This window comes from Podarcis gaigeae (genome assembly GCF_964106915.1).
Source record: "Podarcis gaigeae genome assembly, chromosome: 5".
Taxonomy (NCBI): domain Eukaryota; kingdom Metazoa; phylum Chordata; class Lepidosauria; order Squamata; family Lacertidae; genus Podarcis; species Podarcis gaigeae.
The window spans coordinates 37,556,029-37,576,520 of record NC_139681.1 but is presented as its reverse complement, the minus strand read 5'-3'; the positions used below and the strand labels follow the sequence as shown (position 1 = coordinate 37,576,520).

At 45.2% G+C, this 20,492-nt stretch overlaps 1 protein-coding gene across 1 annotated transcript; it reads right to left on the bottom strand.

Annotated features, from left to right (window-relative positions):
* Window positions 1–321: 321 nt before the first annotated feature.
* RPP30 (ribonuclease P/MRP subunit p30) lies at window positions 322–19,665 on the bottom strand. The gene is made up of 11 exons (XM_083740949.1): window positions 19,536–19,665; window positions 18,257–18,312; window positions 16,379–16,435; window positions 15,162–15,236; window positions 13,504–13,575; window positions 10,328–10,417; window positions 9,478–9,594; window positions 6,797–6,826; window positions 6,210–6,247; window positions 4,034–4,113; window positions 322–2,536 (listed from the first exon to the last, which is right to left on the bottom strand). Exons 1-11 carry the CDS (start codon window positions 19,615–19,617, stop codon window positions 2,430–2,432), a joined length of 804 nt encoding a protein of 267 aa, XP_083597075.1. The 5' UTR covers window positions 19,618–19,665; the 3' UTR covers window positions 322–2,429.
* Window positions 19,666–20,492: the final 827 nt, after the last annotated feature.

The window sequence follows — 20,492 nt, the reverse complement described above, 5'->3', positions numbered from 1 at the left end:
CCCATGTGTTTGTGTGTATGCAAAACACACATTTCAACCAAGATGAAAAATTGGATACCATCTTCTTTGTTAGTAGGAGCCCTGAAAGTTATTAACTCTTAGGTCGGGGAAGAATTTTCAAATGTCACATTTCTCAATGACTTGAAGGGAACTAAGACAGCCCTGTCCCAAACCATTCCCACTGTCTAGCTCAGGTCCAGATTCTATAGAAACTTACCACCAGGCCATTTTATAACCGATAAAGCTCAAGTAGCATCTTAGTTGAATTAAAGGAGGAAAAGTCAGTGGCAAGAGGACACACACACACACACACTTTGCAAAGTAAACATTTCTGAATGATTTTTAGTTTACTCAGAGATCAAAGCCAAGCTCATTCAGTTCTGCCAAGGCAAGAGTTTCAAGCGGCGATGCACGTCAGTTGCAAAATAAATATGAAATACTTTTGAAGCTGTAACAGCAACACCTGAAGCTACTTGGTAATAAGGAATCCTGACAGTATTTGCTGGCATTCCTGTGGAGAGTTTCAGGGCCACAGCCCACAAACAACCATTCCTTTATCTTGTGAACCTCTCTGAGATCTTCCAATGAAGGGCAGTATATAATAAATAAAAAAAAATAAATAAAAATAAATTAGTAGCACTAGCGAGCAGGCCTTTGGGACACAATGTAGTTGCAATGCAAACCCTTTCAAACTCTTTGCTATTGGGGATCTAATTAGATGCAAGGGAAGCCCAACCCATGTGCTAGAATATACAAATTTCGGAGAGGAGAATTAGGGGCAATTTAAAGTGGAGAAGCAGAAGGAACAGGGCTGAGCACTCCAAAACCACCTATCCCAGGCTTCCTCAACCTTGGCCCTCCAGGTGTTTTTGGCCTACAACTCCCATGATCCCTAGCTAGGAGGACTAGTGGTCAGGGATGATGGGAGTTGTAGTCTCAAAACATCTGGAGGACCAAGGTTGAGGAAGCCTGACCTACCCTCACTTGATTTCCTCCTGGGAAGGCTTGCTTCTGGCCTTGGATCCTAGTCAGGAGAAAAGGGGCACTTTTCTGCTAACCATCCCTTCTCTGCATGAAATCACCTCTGCCCACCCACCCCCCACTCTGTCTCCTTTGGACGGCAACCTGTGTTCCAGAGCACAGTTCTGCTAGTGTCATAATGAGAAGATCCTTTTAATTCAAACCCTTAATTTAATGCAATAAAAAGAAAAGCTCTTAGAACTCTCTGCCCCCTCACACACACACCTTTGGGGAGAAAGCCAATTACAGCCGTGCCTTAGGAAACTGAAGATAAAAGGGCATCACGTGGAAGAATAGACATTCCAAGGTAATGAGACAGAAAGCACCAGCCAAGTCTTAATTCTCTTGTTCCCGTCAAGGTGAAGATGGCTGTTGCAGTTTCAACTGGGCAGAAAGTAAGCTGTGTCTTACATGCGTAGGCAACAATCTTGTTAGTCAATGGCAGACGGCCTTCTCAGTGGTGGCGCCTGCCCTGTGGAACGCCCTCCTATCAGATGTTAAGGAAATAAACAACTACCTGATTTTTAGAAGACACCTGAAACCAGCCCTGTTTAGGGAAGTTTTTAATGTTTGATCTTTTATAGTGGTTTTAATATTCTGTTGGGAACCACTCAGAGTGGCTGGGGTGGGGAATAAACAAACAAAATGGCCCCTTGCTCAGGATGTGAAACAACCATTGCGCATGTTCAAATAGTTTTGAGGGGGGAACAAATACATCAGGCAATGGATACTACACTCAGCTGCGGTCCATCCACTGGTGTGGATAGGAAAATGGCAGACCATGCTAAAGAAAAACATTGAAATTTACCAGTGGTGAAGCAGGTTTGTTGCCATTCCACAAACAGCTAAAAACGTAGAAGCAACAGCAATGGAAACCACTCTAGTTGTACAGCACCCTAATGCACGTTGCCCAAAATGTTCCAGATGGTCAGGTCTCCCTACTATAGACACACGCAAGGAACGCTTAGCAAACGTATAACTTCAGCTCCCACTGCAGAGTACGCAACTTCTTTCCCTGGGCACAAACAATAGAATACGCTCACAGCTCCGCAGTTTGGAATTCACAGTTGCAACCTGTGACTTTAATTCGGTGGTCAGGTGCCAGGAAAACTCTGCAATCATTTATGTGTGCGTGCACGAACTGATTTGATAGCGATCAGGGTGATTACGCATCTAGGGAGTTTCGAGTCCTAGAAACTTACTGAACAAAAGGGTTGGTAAAAAAGAAAGCAAGTCTTCAGTACAAAAGGCTTCATCATAAAAGGGAGTGTCCGCAATCTTCCATTCCTATTCCAATGGGAAGCGTGGAACATTATCTTCTGTCCTGGATCCACAGTCAAGTCGCTCCACTTGACTGGGTATTTTAGAGGTTAGGGGGTTGATGGGCTCCCCTGAAAAGAGCCTTCTTGTCACAAAGCTGTCTTGGCTTTTTTACTGACTGGAGTAGTCTCATCTTCCTCTGTGGCTCGGTTTTTTTTCTTGGTGTACACTACGCCAGAGGCAGTCTTCCGAGCTTCTGAAATCAAAACGGAGAGAGACATTTAGAAAGGATCCCCAAATTACAAGCTGCTGGCTTGCAGAACTGCACCCAGAACGAGGCACTAAGTGCACAAGGCAAGGGCTGCACACCACTGTGCTATAGTGACTTCAACCAAGGAGACCACACCTGTACAACTAAGGGAGCTGATCTATTGCAGTGGCAACTGCCACCATCACCACCATGGCAGCGTTTTTCTATCAAAAAAGGGACCAGATGGATGCTGAGCAGATGAAATACGGCACACGAACAGACCCATACAGGCCATACATTATCTTCTGCCCTGGTGGCCACAGTCAAGTCGCTCCACTGAGGCTTACCCACTATAACCAGGCAAGATAGGCAGCCTTTGCATCATTATTAACACTGCCACTAATTGGGCAGGTGAACAGGGCAACTCAACCGGCTCTTGCAAGACGCCCTACAAACTAGGTCAGCACAAACCATTCTGTGCGCTCCCGAGCTCCGCAGACCTATAAAGTCAAAGCACTTATTTGGAACCATTTAAATGAAGGCAGTGCTGACACATCCCCTGCTCATCCAGGACAGTAGTCTAGGCCAGGAACCTGTGGCCCTCCAGCTGTCATTGGGACTCTAAAAATTCCCTCAGCACCAGCCAGCATGGTCAAACATTACAGATGAGGGGAGCTGTGCTCCAACGTCTGAGTGCATCGTGCCAAGCAATCCTAGTCTAGGGAACACGGCGTTTTAAATGCCGAACTGCAACAAAACCAGAAAAGGTGCTCTGTCACCGTTTATACCACTCAGGGTGAGGGCCTGGATGGGTGGAGGGTGTGGGGGAAAGATGTTAAGCTACTCAAAAGCCACAGAGTGAGAATCTGTTGGCACAGAGTGCGGCCCACTTTGTGTGATGGACAGAGAAGGAACGGTTGGGCTGCATTAAGTGGAAAAATCGGGAGGGAACCACCGGTTGTTTATTCTGTTTCAATCTGGTTGAATGTTTTATTTACTTTTACCTAGGTGTTTGGTTAAATTGGAAATAATTTTGATGCTGTAGTTTTGCTTGTTTACCTTATGGTAGATTGTTAAATTGTTTCTTGGACCTGTTTATATGATTTTGTAATTTATGTATCTTGCCCCTCCCCTTTCCCGGTGACTTTTCCTATGACTTCTGTTCCCTGCTTTGGGACTGAACACATTCATTGAAGAGCGGGTAGAAATACTATAAATAAATAAAGCTAGAGTTTTACATTAGCACAGGTATACGATTTCCCCCCTGTGATTTTAATATGTTACAATAAGCCCACATTGCACTTTTTAAATAGACATTATGAAAACATTGCTTAGATTTAGGTAGGTAGCCGTGTTGGTGTGACGCTATCTATCTATCTATCTATCTATCTATCTATCTATCTATCTATCGTCCAGTAGCACCTTAGGGACACTTCTTCAGATTTGTTAACTTTGGACATTCTTGCAAATACGTTCGTTATCCCAGTTACTGTTCCAGCTTACCTCCATGAAGCAGGACTGCTCGGCCATTCGTAGAAACTGCTGCCTTGGCATTGCTTTCAGACAGGCCAAACAGCCACCCTCTTTCCACTTTCGTTAAGGATATTCAAGCACAAAGAGGGCAAAACATGCTTGAGGCATAGCTAAGCCCAGCTCCTCTACCAACCTACAAAAGCTACTGTGGCACACAGGATGGAGTATTGAAGTTGTCAAAGTTCAGCATGTTCAAATCACTCCCAGCTCCCCAGATATTGCAAGGACGGAAATCAGAATAACCTGTCTGACAAAAGTGCTTGTCAAATTAAAGGGGTGGGGAATCTGCAGCCCTCCTGATGTTGTCAAGACCACGACTTCCACCACTCATTGCTATTTGTCTCCCGCTCCCAGCCAGCACAGACAGCATCATCATTCATAGAATCATAGAGTTGGAAGAGACCACAAGGGCTATCGAGTCCAACCCCCTGCCAAGCAGGAAACACCATCAGAGCACTCCTGACATATGGTTGTCAAGCTTCTGCTTAAAGACCTCCAAAGAAGGAGACTCCACCACACTCCTTGGCAGCAAATTCCACTGTCGAACAGCTCTTACTGTCAGGAAGTTCTTCCTAATGTTTAGGTGGAATCTTCTTTCTTGTAGTTTGGAACCCTTGCTCCGTGTCCACTTCTCTGGAGCAGCAGAAAACAACCTTTCTCCCTCCTCTATGTGACATCCTTTTATATGTTTGAACATGGCTATCATATCACCCCTTAACCTCCTCTTCTCCAGGCTAAACATGCCCAGCTCCCTTAGTCGTTCCTCATAAGGCATCGTTTCCAGGCCTTTGACCATTTTGGTTGCCCTCCTCTGGACACGTTCCAGTTTGTCAGTGTCCTTCTTGAACTGTGGTGCCCAGAACTGGACACAGTACTCTATATATATTCTAGAGGGCCACACTAATATTTTAACTTGGGGTGGTTGTGGCACTATATTCCAAACAATGATCTGAACCACTTAGCTGCTTCTCTGGTCACAGGTGTTTAAATACAAATTCATTTTCAAGGTTAGCTAGGCAGGTTGGGATCTTTCTGTTCATTTAGTAGTTTTGATGCAACAACCAAACATCAGAACCGAAACACCAGTACTAGATACCCGTGGTTCCTGTCTCTTAACATTCCGTATGACTACAGCAAGCTAGTATACGACCACTGAGTGTAGAAGAATATATATCTGCAGCATTTACAGGCTATTGCACACAAAGGCATTGGGAGACTGTTCTATTTATTGGCTGCCCAACAACAAAAAGGAATCTTGAGGCACTGGAGTGGGGATGTTCTAAACTTTCTTAGAATGCCTTATCTTAATTGGCAACCCTTGCCCATTATTCTAGTAATATTATGGGTTGGCTCTTCTGTTTTCCACTTTGTTATACCTGTGTGTGGATTGTACAGTGGTACCTCGGGTTACATACACTTCAGGTTACAGATGCTTCAGGTTACAGACTCCGCTAACCCAGAAATAGTACCTTGGGTTAAGAACTTTGCTTCAGGATGAGAACAGAAATCGCGCGGCAGCAGCGGGAGGCCCCATTAGCTAAAGCGGTGCTTCAGGTTAAGAACAGTTTCAGATTAAGAACGGACCTCCGGAACGAATTAAGTACTTAACCCGAGGTACCATTGTATTGTTTTTAAAAAGGGCTTTTAAAAGAGAAAATGTTGAATGTCACTCCCAACCCCAAACTATCAATCTGTCCTTGCTGAATCCTGAAGGTCTACTGTCAGCCAGGACCCATTTGACTCACCGTGTAAGAAAACCCCAGGAGATGATTTTCCCCCTTCCCTCCCTAGTCCTTCTCTTTTTCAGCTCCGCGCTCCCTCTACACCACCCTTCGCAGACACCCTCCTTTTCAAATCATTGCTTTGTCTTCCTCCTCCATTTCCTTCGGCTACTTTCTCACCCTCCTAGCACTGCTTCAGCCTCACACCTTGTCTCCTGCCATCGTTACACAACCCTTCCTTGTCTCTGGGCTCTCTTGCGTTGTTTCCTCTCCAAACAAACTGACCTTTCACTCCTCTTGCAAAAAGCAGGATCATTTATGAGCATTCTGCTGCTGACAGTTTTACCCTTTCAAGGAGAGGCTAACGGCTGTATCTCAGGCAGTGAAGTTCTGAAGGTCCTAACAAACACACTTGAAAAGGATACAGGTTCGCCACATCGTACGGACCTCGTAGTTGTAGAGGCTGCAACGGAAGAGAAAGCCATTACGCATGCGGATGCTAGGTGACAAATACACAACTGTATACGCTAGGGCAGTGTTCTTCGCCCCTGGGCCCCCAAATGATACTGGACTCCCAACCCCATTGGTCTGGGTCTGCCTGGTCAACGACCAGGGATTAGCTGTGCCTAGGAGTTGCTAGAAAAAAACACAAAGAAATACCGAATTTTAGGTAAAGGCTATGTGAGTTTCCCCAAACGAAATGGAGTGTGTGGGAAGACATGTGTGTGCAAATGCTGCTTGGTTAGCAAAAGATAAATACAAAGGGATGATCATTTAAAAGGAACCCAGGAAGCTACCAGAGTCAGATCCTTGGTATATTTAGCTCAGTATTGTTTTCAATGACTTGGAAGCAGATCTCCAGGATTTTAGAAAGCAAGCAACCCCAGTTCTAATGGAAGATACCATGGATTGAACCCGGGATTTTCTGTAGGCAACCCAAGTCCTCCAATGAAGCACGAATGTGAAGCACCCATTAGTCATTGCAGGATTACACATACACACACACACTCACCTTTTCTGCTGCACTGGATAAAATTATATTCTAGGAAATAAGGCAACACAAAAAACTAATTAGTGGAAGTTTCTGAACGCATTCCCTTTCTTCTTTGAAAGGCTTTCCCCAATGCAGAACCACCATGTGGACACAAAACGGCACATTATAGACACACACACTCTCTGAGAAGCCTTGTGCCCTGCAGAGCACAATTCACTGTGCAGATCTCACTGGGAAGCAAACACGCCATAATAATAATAATAATAATAATAATAATAATAATAATAATAATAATAATTTATTTGTACCCCGCCCATCTGGCTGGGCCTCCCCAGCCACTCTGGGCGGCTTCCATAGAAACCAGAAAACACTAAAATATCATACATTAAAAACTTCCCTGAACAGGGCTGCCTTAAGATGTCTTCTGAATGTCAGGTAGTTGTTTATCGTTTTGACATCTGATGGGAGGGCGTTCCACAGGGCGGGCGCCACTACCGAAAAGGCCCTCTGCCTGGTTCCCTGTAGCTTTGCTTCTCGCAATGAGGGAACCGCCAGAAGGCCCTCGGCGCTGGACCTCAGCGTCCGGGCAGAACGATGGGGGTGGAGACGCTCCTTCAGGTATACTGGGCCGAGGCCGTTTAGGGCCATATGCACCTTCCTCACAACCTACAGTGATCCCTTGGGTTAAGTACTGAATTTGTTCCAGAGGTCCGTTCTTAACCTGAAATTGTTCTTAACCTGAAGCACCACTTTGGCTAATGGGGCCTCCTGCTGCCGCCGTGCCTCCAGAGCACGATTTCTGTTCTCATCCTGCAGCAAAGTTCTTAACCTGAGATAATATTTCTGGGTTAGTGGAGTCTGTAACCTGAAGCGTCTGTAACCCGAGGTACCACTGGAAAGAAGAACTCTAGGGGGTGGGGGCGAGTCCTGTGGGCACAGGGGAAAGGGCAAGACAAGGAAATGATTCAATATTGGTGATTAATCAAACCAAGACACTGCTATGGTGCACTTGAATCAGGATTCTCTTAAGCTGCTTGGACCGAGTGATTACAAGTCAATGTGCTGCAGAGATTTGAGAGGTGAAGTAGGAGCTAACAGGCCAGGGTTCAAAGCTCTCCTTAGTCATGAAGTTCACTGGGTGACTTTGGGGTTGCGACTTTTGCTTAGCCTAACCTACCTCGCAGGGTTGTCGTAAGGATAAAATAGTGTGTGTATGTACTTGCCTATGTGTTGGGGTGGGTGGGGCAGAACCTGTATACAGCCGTACCTGTTCTGGAAGTCCGTTCGACTTCCAAAATGTCCGGAAACCAAATTGCGGCTTCTGATTGGCTTCAGGAAGCTCCTGCAGCCAATCGGAAGCCCGTCAGACATTCGGCTTCCAAAAGAACATTCGAAAACCGGAACACTCACTTCTGGTTTTCAATCATTGGGGAGCTGGAATGCTCAACTCCCAAGGCGTTTGGGAGCCAAGGTATGACTGTATGCTGCTTCAGCTCCAGGAGGGAACAGTGGGCTATAAATAATAAAAAAACATGGCATGGACTTTGGAGAATATATTCTCAGAAAAAAACTGGAATAGGTTACGTTATTTCATGCAAACCTGACTCATCCGAATTCAAAACCACAACATCCACGACCGGCAAGAACAAAATGAGGAATAAGACAAGCACCCATTCTGCTTTTGGTTGTCATGGGCATGGGGGTGGTAGTCTGGGGCCCATCAGCTGGGGATGAAATGGGCCCCCACCCACACGAAATAGAACTTCGCTGACCCCACAGGCATGCAGACAAATATTGGTCTGCCAAATAAAAGTAAGCAGCACAGGACCCATTCTCTGTGGCTTTCAGGGCCTATTGAATTAATTAGCTGCTTAGTTGAAGCAGAAGAAAGGGGGAGGGGTTGGTCTCCTTGAGAAGGGGTGGGGAACACTGGGTCCCTCAGATATTGCTGAACTACAATCCCCATCATCCTTGGTCACCAGCCATGTTTGCAGGGGCTGATGGGAGTTATAGTTCAGCAGCATCTGAAGGGTCTGAGGTCCCCTACTGAAATCTTACAATCTCCCGAAGTTGTGGATTACTCTTAGGACGGCAGCAGGCTATGTATGCACCATGCGGTTAAAACAACAACCACAACCCCAAACACTTTCCTGTTTTAAATAGGTAGGAAAGAAAGCAATGAAGGACCTCTTTTCTTTCTATTACTCTCCACAACCTCCCCCACGCCAAAAAATAGCCATGAAGTCCTGAGGTTCTGTTCTGGCAGAGAGGGAAGGTTTCACAGAGGCTAATTAAAAGGCACCCTCTTCCTGAAGCCTCCCCCCCCCCCGGAGCCCCAAAAAGCATTTCAAGGCTCCTGTTTTAGGATGGCCCAAATTCTGCTGAGAAGACACTCTTGTTAAGGGCCAGTGACCCAGACATTTCCCCTCTCCCCTTCCTTCAACAGGCAATCTGATGTTAATAGTCTGCCCTCCTTCAGGAGTTCCGCAGCTTTCCAGAGAAAGTTTGCAAAGTCAGAAACGTATCAGTCACACCGAGCTCTCAAACAATGATCATTAGCTGCGGTGATTGAAGACCAACAGAAGGAAAAGGGGAACAGTTCAAGCTGCCTATTCTTAATTCAAAACAACATTAACTGGAAGGGGGAAAAAAAAAGTTCTGATGAAAAAGAAGTGGGGCAAACCCATTTTGAGCCTCACCTTCCCTCGGCAGATCTGCATCAGACTGAGTGCATTTGAAACCGTATATCTTCTCATTGTGGAGTCTTTGATGGCAGGCACATAAATAAGTTCAAAGTAGATGCCTCGATCTATTGCCTTCACATGAAAGCAAAGCAAACAGAAGCTGAAGGGAGTTTGACACAGTCAACGTCTCACAGCTATTGTATATAATTGATGTGTTTTCCCTGCTGTCTCATATCCTCCAAAAAGCAGAGGCACCCAGTGGGACAAAGTTAATGGCTCTCTAGAAAAGCAAAAGTCCCTCCTCCTCCTCCTCTGATACACATAACATAAAAAGGACACAGTATTCCATGCTCACGCACTTGGGATTTCCAAACTGTAAAGTGTTTGGCAATTCCACACCTCTGCAAATCTGGTATTGTTTCTTCTGGTTTTTTTAAAAAAAAGTTTCAACAGGAGAATTTGGATTTTGGCAGGGTGTATAAAAGTCCAAGCAGTGCCACAAAACCTCATGCCCACCCTGTTAATTAATTAATGCTATTTATATACTGCTTAATTACTGTAGAATTCTATCCATTATATTTTACCTGCCCAATCAGAATGAATTTCAGGAACCAAAAAAGTCTTACTGAAAAATACAAACTTTGAGCTGCCTGGCCCCCAAATGTGCAACCAAGCATTCCGTTTTGGCAGCTGTAACCCTGATTTAAGAATCCATTGGGTGCCTGGGCTTATATATCTGTGTTTCTAACATGATACCCGACCTACTTCTCCACAGAGGACAAAACTGTTAATGGACAAGCAGAAAAACAAAAGGAGAAAGAAGAGGAATGTCAGGACTGCGCACGACATTTGCAGGCCACCTTACCACATTCACAGAGGGTCTCTTGATGTAGAACGGCAGCTTTTCTGTTACATTGATGCACACAATATCTACGTCTAAGGTTGTGCAGGCCACCTGTATTGCAAATTTGAAAGCAGAGGGTTACTTTTTTTTAAAAAAAGGCAGACACTGACATACTTGTATAGTTTCTCTACAAGTTCTAGTATTGTGCCCTGCAGCAGAATAGCTGACAGGAAAGCAATTGTTGCCCAAGTGTCAAGGAAAGAGATGGGGAAAGCCGTGGCCTTCTAGGCATGGCTGAATGGTAGCTCCCATCAGTCCTACCCAACATTGTCAGCTCCCATCTTCACAGGATGGAAATAAGCGGTTTTACTGGATCGCTTCTATTCCATATGTTGATTATTCTTAGTTGAAAATTTAAGGGTTTCATTGAAGCGAGAACTGAGTAGATTGGGTGGGCGTACAGAGAGCCTGATGGTTGAATCAAGTGCATGTGGAGGCTGTTGTGTTTACGTTATAGTTTTGTGTACTGTGAATGTGTATGTGATTTTGGAGACGGTATGATTATGTGTTTCTCTTTATAAGATGTACGAGATTTCCAAGATATTATACTATAATTATGCTGCATTTTGATGTTTTCCACAGGATCTGCTTTTGTGGCTCTTAAGTTGTCTTTACAAATGTACATTGTCTAAAAACATTTATTGCTGTTTAATTGTGTAATTTAAAATACGGAACTGCTGTGAGGTACAGAATGCAGAATCCGAACTGCATTTCTTATATCGGCACCATTTTCTTGAGATATACAAGCTGTTTAGAGATTTCTGTTGACATGCGAAGCGGTATACAGTGGTACCTCGGGTTACATATGCTTCAAGTTACATACGCTTCAGGTTACAGACTCTGCTAACCCAGAAATAGTGCTTCAGGTTAAGAACTTTGCTTCAGGTTGAGAACAGAAATCGTGCTCCGGTGCCGCAGCGGCAGCAGGAGGCCCCATTAGCTAAAGTGGTGCTTCAGGTTAAGAACAGTTTCAGGTTAAGAACGGACCTCCGGAACGAATTAAGTACTTAACCCGAGGTACCACTGTATAAACTAAACGAAGCCCAACAGCACCTGGGAGACCACAGGTTCTTCATCCCTTCCAATGGACCTAGTGTATTCTTCCAACATTGCATGTTGAGGTCAGGGCGGAAAGGGGTTAATCAGAGCAGCATTGAAAGTGCAGAGATCTCATATGCTTAATGATGGTATGTAAAACCCTGGAGCAAACTTTCAGAATGCAAAGGAGGAATCCAACTAAAAAAGGTTATATTCCAGAGAATTTGGAGAGCACATACACTCCCTTCGTATAATATCAAAACATAGTATATCTATGGGCTTTCCACTCCTGAGCGTCACATACAGTGATCCTTACAATAACCCTGTAAGGCAGGACAGCATTGCAGAAGAGAGGTTAGGACAGAGGATGTAGTTTGTCCAAGGACCCTCAGGGAGTGTCTAGGGCAGTGTTAAAGCTTGACAGCTAGCAATTTCCTTGCCACCAGAAAGAAAACTCAGCTGATTCCATTCTTGAAACTGTGGCAACATAATTATTCACACCATCAAAAGGAATCTTAAACAGAATCTGCATCAGCCAGGGACACAAAACCCACAAGAAAGGGAGTTCTTCAAACTGCAGCAGCAGCAGCAACAACAAAGCTGACCAACATTCGTCCAGAACGATGATGTTAGAAAAGAAAACTTAACCACTGGCTTTTGTACAAACTCTCAATTTTTCCATGACTTGTAGGGATTTAAAATACTAAGTATGCAGAGAAAAGAAAACCTTGGGGTAGGGGTGAGGGCAAGGTGGGAAGAATGCTGAAATGTGGCCTATTATTCTGGAAAAAATATTTCCTTCCTTTAACAAGAGGCAACACTGCCATCTGCTGGATACAGGACTGCTCTCCATATCAAATATATCACTTGAAAATCCAACCAGTTCCTGTCCCAGGTGTGCAACTGTTGTACGTTTACAGTTTAAAAACCCCATATTGTTGCTAGATAAAGAATAGCAGTATTTTTTCTCTTGCCTTGGCATTCACCCAAGAAGCAGCGTTCAGTGAAATCTCTCCTCACATCAGAAAGAACAGAAATCTCCATTAGATCCCTGCTTGTCCATCGCTACAAGAAGCAGTAGTAGCATGTGTGTAACCCTGCGGGATGCATTCCCTTTGTGGGTATAAACCTTCTTGCAGTGGGAAAGACGAAAGGTTGGGACAATGGACATGACTCCAACCTCTGTACAACAGGCTACATCAGAGATTCTCATGCAGGAGAGCAAACAAGAGTCACTCTCACAGTTCAAGGCCCTTGAGGAGGCAGAGAAGTGAAGGGGGTAGCCTAGAGAGAAGGCCAGTGGATACGAGGTCTGAAGGGCTAAAGGTGGCCTGTAGGCCCAAGACTTCCCAGCCCGATATAGCACTCTGAACACTCCAAAGCCCCTCACAAATGTGTTTGGACAACAGTATCTTGGCCAATATGAAGGAAGCACATGTCTGGCTACAGTTTTTTGTTATGTCCAGTCCAGGAAGTCTTCCTCATCAGATGCAGCTTGAGCTGTGGCCACCAAGGAAAAATGTCCCTTTGGGTCATCTGACATCACTGTGATGTCAGATGACTGACAGGTGAGCAGCTTTTGGAAGGCCCGTCTTAGCGAAAACACAGAGCGAGTCAATAATCTGCAAGTGCCTTGGGGAGAGTCACTCTTGGGCATGGGTAGGCAAACCAAGGCCCGGGGGCCGGATCCGACCCAATCGCCTTCTAAATCTGGCCTGTGGATGGTCCGGGAATCAGTGTGTTTTTACATGAGTAGAATGTGTGCTTTTATTTAAAATGCACCTCTGGGCATTTGCGGAGCTTAGAAATTCGTTCATTCCCCCCTCCCAAAAAAATATAGTCTGGCCCTCCCCGCAAGGTCTGAGGGACAGTGGACTGACCCCCTGCTGGAAAAGTTTGCTGACCCCTGCTCTTGGGCATCAATCACTGAGCTGCCCATTAGCAGACCTGTGATCCACAGCAGCAACTACACCACATGAAGAAATAAAGAGCGAGATCAGGCATTAGCAGTGCCATTAGCAGCTTCTGAGTTTTGCAACTTCCTTCACAATTCAAATGCTTGGGGTGTGGGGGGGGGGGGAGGAATTTTCAAAACTTACATGAAAGAGTTTTCCACTCTTAGGAAACACAGCAAAGATGTCATAAAATTTTATGTTGGTAGATGTCGATCTCTAGGGCAGAAAAAAGAAAAAGTGTAACGTTAAAAAAGAACATTTTTCAGACTAGCCATTTAAGCTGGTGCTTTAAGCCTGGCCATAGCCCATCTCAGCCAATGCCCCAACAAAAAGCAGAAAGAAGCCGCTTGTAGCCAACGTGTCTCCTCCAGCACTTTAAATCCAAGGCACTTTCTAAAGGGGGGGGGGGGGAAATGCCCTGTTGACAAATGGAGCGTTTTCCTCTCTCCTGAGAAAGCAATTTGCATTCAAAGCGGTGGGGGAAGAGTTTAGAATACAAACTGCTTTCTCTCCATAGGGGAAAATGCTGTTTTCAAGCATGTTGGCTCCCAGGGAAGAGCTCACTGCTAAGACTACAAACCTTGGCTATAGATCTTGGTTGAGGAAGAGACACTTTAACCATGATACCAGGTTCGGATGATACACTAAGCCAAACCTTGACTTGGCTCCTGCGCTGTGCTAACAGAACTGGAGGCAAGCAAAGCAGGCTTGAATGCCCCTGTGAGTGGGCACATTTGCACATTCCTGGTAAATTTGGTTTACCAAGTAAGCCATGGCAAATTTGGTTTACCATGGTGTGCAAGCGAGGCCAGTTTTTCCACTGCTCATGAAGGAAGCCAGATTGTTGGTTGATCCATCCAACATTGGCTAGATGCAGGCCTTTTTTCATCTGGCCTGGGAGGGAGATGCCATGACCAGCTCCAGTTACAAAAAGCTGAAGCTGCTTCTTCAGCACAAGGTTGACTTGTAGACAACCATTTTCCTGAGAGAAGTTAGTGTCTTCAAATGGGCACACAAAGAAGTTTTTATTGCTGTTTCCCCCCCAGATTGCCAGTGTGACATTTCTTCCATAAATAACTAAAAGATGTGCTGGCAGGCAAATTATATAAAACTGTATTGTGAACTAGTAACTTTGGTTGACATTTATGAAGGTGGTGGTGATGTTCCATGCCTTGCCAACCATTCTTAAGTTTCTGACAATTCTGGAGCATTTATTACTCAAGAACTATGGATCTTCTTTACTGTCTGCAAATGTGACTAGACTACAAATTTGTACAAAAACTACAAATTTAGACATTGGGGGCCATTCAAATTTCTCGTGGAAGAGTTCCAGAGGTCAGCAAAGTTGTAAGGTAAAGGTAAAGGGACCCCTGACCATCAGGTCCAGTAGTGACCGACTCTGGGGTTGCGGCGCTCATCTCGCTTTATTGGCTGAGGGAGCCAGCGTATAGCTTCCGGGTCATGTGGCCAGTATGACTAAACCGCTTATGGCGAACCAGAGCAGCGCACTTCCCCCCGGAGCGGTACCTATTTATCTACTTGCACTCTGATGTGCTTTTCAACTGCTAGGTTGGCAGGAGCAGGGACTGAGCAACGGGAGCTCACCCCATTGTGGGGATTTGAACTGCCGACCTTCTGATCGGCAAGTCCTAGGCTCTGTGGTTTAACCCACAGCGCCATCTGCGTCCCCTACAGCAAAATTGTAGTCTATCACTATACAGCACAACAGATTCTAAGCCACTCTTCTTCTTCTTCTTCTTTCTGTGAAATAGAAAAGGTTGTGAACTGCATCATAAGCTTACTAGAATATTGCAGTGTGATGGATCAGAAACAACAAGTGTTAGCCTCGATAAAATCTTAATTGGCTTGGATTTCCCCTGCAAAGAAGAAGAGAAGCAGCCGTGAGGAAAAGGAGTGAAACAGAAACCGTGGCAACATGCCTCCTACTCATCATTAATACAAAAATGAAGAATGATGCTGTGTTCAGAATTGGTGCCCACACAAATCTTGTATCTTTGCCCTTTCTTTAATTCGTCAGGAGTGTTGGCAACCAAGGTCTATTTTTAGTCAGACAAAAGGGCTATAACTGTGCTGTTCATAGTCAAGTAATAAGCCCTTACACAGAGGACTCAAGGACTCTGTTCCTGGTGGAGAAGACTCAGTTAGTTTTCACTAAAGACGCTTATAACTGCTGCAGTTAAGCAGCTCCTTGCTTACAAGCCCACTTCTAACAACTTCACTCAGAATTACCCTTAAATTGCAATCCATCAATGGAAAGTGAGACAGCTGACCAGTTCTGCTAATTACCTCCCTGCTTCCTTGTTGCAATGCACTTTACGTGGGGCTACCTTTGAAGGTGACCCAGAAACTACAACTAATCCAGAATGCGGCAGCTAGACTGGTGACTGGGAACGGCCGCTGACACCACTTAACACCAGTCTTGAAAGACCTACATTGGGTCCCAGTACATTTCCGAGCACAATTCAAAGTGTTGGTGTTGACTTTAAAGCCCCAAATGGCCTTGGCCCAGTATACCTGAAGGAGCGTCTCCACCCCCATCGTTCTACCTGGACACTGAGATCCAGTGCGGAGGGCCTTCTGGCGGTTCCCTCACTGCGAGAAGTCAATTACAGAGAACCAGGCAGAGGGCCTTTTCGGTAGTGGCGCCCACCCTGTGGAACTCCCTCCCATCAGATGTAGCTCTGTCTCCCAGCACCTCTCAGCACCCTTAGGAAACTGCAGTTCCCACGATTCTTTGCATAAGTCAGTACTAAAATGTACAGCTGCTACTACTACTATTTCCACGTTTTAAGTAATAGCGACAATAAATCTCAAAGGAAGTTCGTACGTCAAATAAGGAACCTAGGAAATGTTTTGATACATTGAGATGACTCTCCTTTTCCAGAAAAATTCCCCACAGAAAAAAGTTATCCAGAAAACCCAAATCACTGCCTTCAATAGATACTCTAAACATGTCCTTGAGAACAAATTATAGCTAGTAAAACACATCTGGACATACCTGTACAAGAGGCAGGGCTGTAAACAATTCTTTGGGAGACAATGGCTTGACAATTTCCTGTAAACAAACATCACACAAACATGCTTAGTTGTTTTAAATGAAGCATGTAAGCAAAAGCTAGGAAGCTATTTTTTTAAAAAAACACAATGATGTAAAGTAGCAACCAAACTAAGATGAATGGGATCTTTTATACACTGTGCTTGCTGGACTGGAGAAATATTGGGAGGGCCAAATTCCGGAGTTCCTGACAAACATATATTGTACAAGGCTTTGTTGTGAAGACTTACATTTAAAGTGCATTCCTGTACATTGTCTATTCACTTCTGAGTCCAAATGGGTTTAATAGCATTTGATCCCAGTAAGAGCATATGGGATTGAAGCTTCAAGTCAGCTTTTTTGCTTCTAACTAGGAAACTCTAACAGCTTATAAACATGTAAGAAAATCAGGGCTTATACAGACACATTTATGATCAGACCCACTGAAGCACTCAGACTAGCTGGGGTAGCTCAGTCAGTTGAGCCCTATGTTGGGCAAAAAAGAAATCCGGCACTAAATGACCCTCGTGGTCTCTTCCAACTCTATGATTCCTTTTTTTTTACTATACACACGCCACTGGTTGGGCATAATCCTCCCAAAGTTAATGAGTGTGAAATCCATGCTCTTGTGAAAGATGACGAGAGTGAAATGCACTAATGGCTCAAATGTGCTGATCATGCTCATTTATGTTTTCTGGAGCACATTCAACTTCAGTCAAGATGGAATTTCAGAGTTTTCTTAAAGACTCAGCACCAGCCTCCTCATATGCGAAGCACACTTTTATCTCCTGCCCAATCTGAAGCACAGCTAGAAATCACGGGATACAAGAGTGTTTATGTTTGAAAGTCACTGCCATGGACGCTTAATGACTATTGGCTTATAGCAGCCATTATGGCTACGCCACAGCCTTTTTTTGTGTGGCGGCCCCAACCGAGTTCAGTGGGGCTTACCTCCAAGTAAGCATGCCCATCAACCAGAAAAATGATTCCATGAACAAAAGTGGGAGGGTGGAGAATTTATTGAAACTCCTCACACTGCTGAGCCTCTTTCCCGATGTGTCAGTTGAATTACCATTAATCTGTATGTCCTACTACAACCACAATACCTTTTTTACACAGGGGGTGGTGAGACTTCCTCCATTTGGGCAGAGGTAAAAAGGTAAAGGTAAAGGACCCCTGGACAGTTAAGTCCAGTCAAAGGAGACTATGGGGTTGCAGCACTAATCTTGCTTTCAGGCCGAGGGAGCTGGTGTTTGTCCACAGACAGCTTTTCAGGTTATGTGGCCAGCATGACTAAACCACTTCTAGTGCACAGAGGACCATGACGAGTGCCAGAGTGCACGGAAACACTGTTTACCTTCCCGCCACAGTGGTACCTATTTATCTACCTGCACTGGCATGCTTTCAAACTGCTACATTGGCAGGAGCTGGGACAGAGCAATGGGAGCTCGCCCTGTCGCAGGGATTCGAACCGCCAACCTTCTGATCAGCAAGCCCAAGAGGCTCAGTGGTTTAGACCACAGCGCCACCTGTGTCCTGCATTTGGGTAGAGCTGCAAAATGAGCATGTGAAAAAGACCCCTAACACACAAACACACCTGTGAGCATGGGCCTCTGGAGTGAGTTCAGTGCCCTTGTTCCTCTTCTGCATGTTCAGTATATATACAAAAGAGGGAAGAAAGGACACCTGTATAGTATGTAATTAGCAGCATGATCGCTGCTAGCATACAACCCTCCCACTACTTCTTTTGCAGTCATCTCTCAATTCAGCAAAGCTTCTATAACGGTCTGCTTTGCTGCACCTGCACAAGCCCCAGTAGTGTTTTAAAATAAAAAGTCCTACCTTCTTCTTTTCATCATAGTCAACGACGTAATTGATTGCAACAGTTGAATAGCCAACTAAAAAGCAAAGCACAGGCAATTTTTAATAATAATAATAATAATAATAATAATAATAATAATAAAAACAACAACAATAACGGATAGAATTTAGTCATCATGTTCAGAGATGCACAACTCAGAGGAACAATAGCAATTGCTATTCAGGATTGTATGAGTTTGTTTGCTTGCTTTCCTCTCACCTCTCCATCCTTTCCTTTTTGTGTCATGTCCTTTTCAGAGTCTAAATCCCAGACCAGGGAATATGTTACGCAGTTAGTTTCATTTGTTTACAAGAAAGTCTGATACTTTTTTTGGCTGGAAACCAGGGTATAAATACTTCTAATGAATAAACAGAATTCCTCACATTTCATACAACGAAAACAAGCGTAGCTTTGTTGCATGTCAGGATCTGCCAGTAACCCGGTAAAAGAAGCCCAAAAAACATTATCTCCTCTAACTACCAGCTCCATATTTCAGCTTAGGTCTGGGAGGGAGAAGGGAGCAGTTCTTAAAACACATCCTGCAGACAAAAAGCTCCCGGGCTGTAGTGGTTTTATTTCTACCCTTCTATCCTTGTCTAGGAAACCTTCCTACCAAAAAAACACACACATTCTTGCACTGATTTTGAGGAGCTAACACCAGGTCTATTTCAGTGTGCCATAAGTTCTCAGGTACCATCAAAGTAAGCCTTCCTTCGGCTTCTTAAAAAGAAAATCGGCGTTAGGGACTGTGCTCCTCCTCCTCTGAGCGCATGTGCGGAGCCTTCCCCAATCCGACCATTTAGGGACGACCCTGAAATCCTGGGCAACCCGAGGCAAGACCTGCCCAACAACGTGTCGCCAGAGATCCTTACGAACCATCTCGTCTCAAGGAACAAAATGATCATCCCCGCGCACCCGGGGATCGGAGCCTGTGCGCGCGGGCTGAGAGGGAGCAGAGGCGCGCCTAAGTCCTTGCTCATGGGGGTGGGAGGACGGGAATGAAGATTTGAACGCCAATTAAAAACTCTGTACGTAGCTTTTTAAAAAGAAAAAAATTACTCCTAATTTAAGAATGCAGCAAAGGCACGCGCGCGCACAACCCCGCGCGTTATCCTTTCCTAAAGCACAGATGGAGCATCGACACAAGGGGCAAGGCAGGCGTCCCAAACCCGCGAGGGTGCAGAGCCAAGCTGGGGGGGGTGCAGAGCCAGACATTTCCTCCCCCCGCCCCCGCTCGCTCTTTGCCCGCTGCCCACTCACGGTGCGCTGCCGCCTCCACCAGCTTCTGCAGCGACGCCTTCTCCGCCAAGTGGGGAATATTCAGGTCCACAAACTCAGCCATGTTGAAGCCACGTGGTGGGGAAGCGCCGCCTCTAATGCCCTGGCGCCCCGCTGCATGCTGGGAGTTGTAGTCTTTCCGCCCCCTTTCTTTCTCCTCCGCCCTCGTCTCACAGCGGGCGGGGATGTGGGACTGCCCAAGCTTAAAATCATAGCAGAGTTGGAAGGGGTCCATACCCTCCAACATTTCTCTGATGAAAATAGGGACGCCCCTTTACTATTTATACCCCACACATTTTACTGGGCTGCTCCAGCTTCTCTGGACAGCTTCCAACATACGTAAAAGCATCATAAAATATTAAACATTTAAAAAAACAACACACCATTACCTATACAGTACAGGATTGCCTTCAGACGGCTTGGGGGGTCGGGTAACTCTATACCCTCCAACATTTCTCCAATGAAAATAGGGACATCCTAAGGAAAAATGGGACATTCCAGGATCAAATCAGAAAATCAGGATCAAATCAGAAATCAGAAATCAAAGACGTCTCTGGAAACTAGGGAAACTAGGAGGGTCTGGGGGTTGCAAGGGCCGCCCATTCCAACCCCCTACAATGCAGGAATCTTTTGCCCAAAGTGGGGCTTGAACCCACGACTCTGAGATGCTCTACAACCCAAAGCTGTAGGTTGCATAACTTGCATATAAAGACTGCTGGAAGCCTGAACAGCTGGTCAAACTGGGAGACGATGCTAAGCTAGATGGACAAATAGCCTGACCTGGAGGGGGGCAGCTTTCTGGGTTCTTACCTAGCCCTGGAGTCAGTGCTTGAATTATAGAGGGAAAGGGCAGCCTTTAATGACATTCACAGACTCCATCCTTTCCTGTTAAACCCCTAGCACTTCTAATAGTAGTTAAGGCAGCAGTGCAACTAGTAC

Coding starts and splice junctions, on each gene's coding strand:
- RPP30 (XM_083740949.1), bottom strand. CDS start 19,617: ATGGCTGAGTTTGTGGACCTGAATATTCCCCACTTGGCGGAGAAGGCG. Junction 9,595..10,327: donor AGAGACCCTCTGTGAATGTG/GTAAGGTGGCCT, acceptor TTTCATGTGAAG/GCAATAGATCGAGGCATCTA. Junction 6,248..6,796: donor TATCCAGTGCAGCAGAAAAG/GTGAGTGTGTGT, acceptor CTTCCGTTGCAG/CCTCTACAACTACGAGGTCC.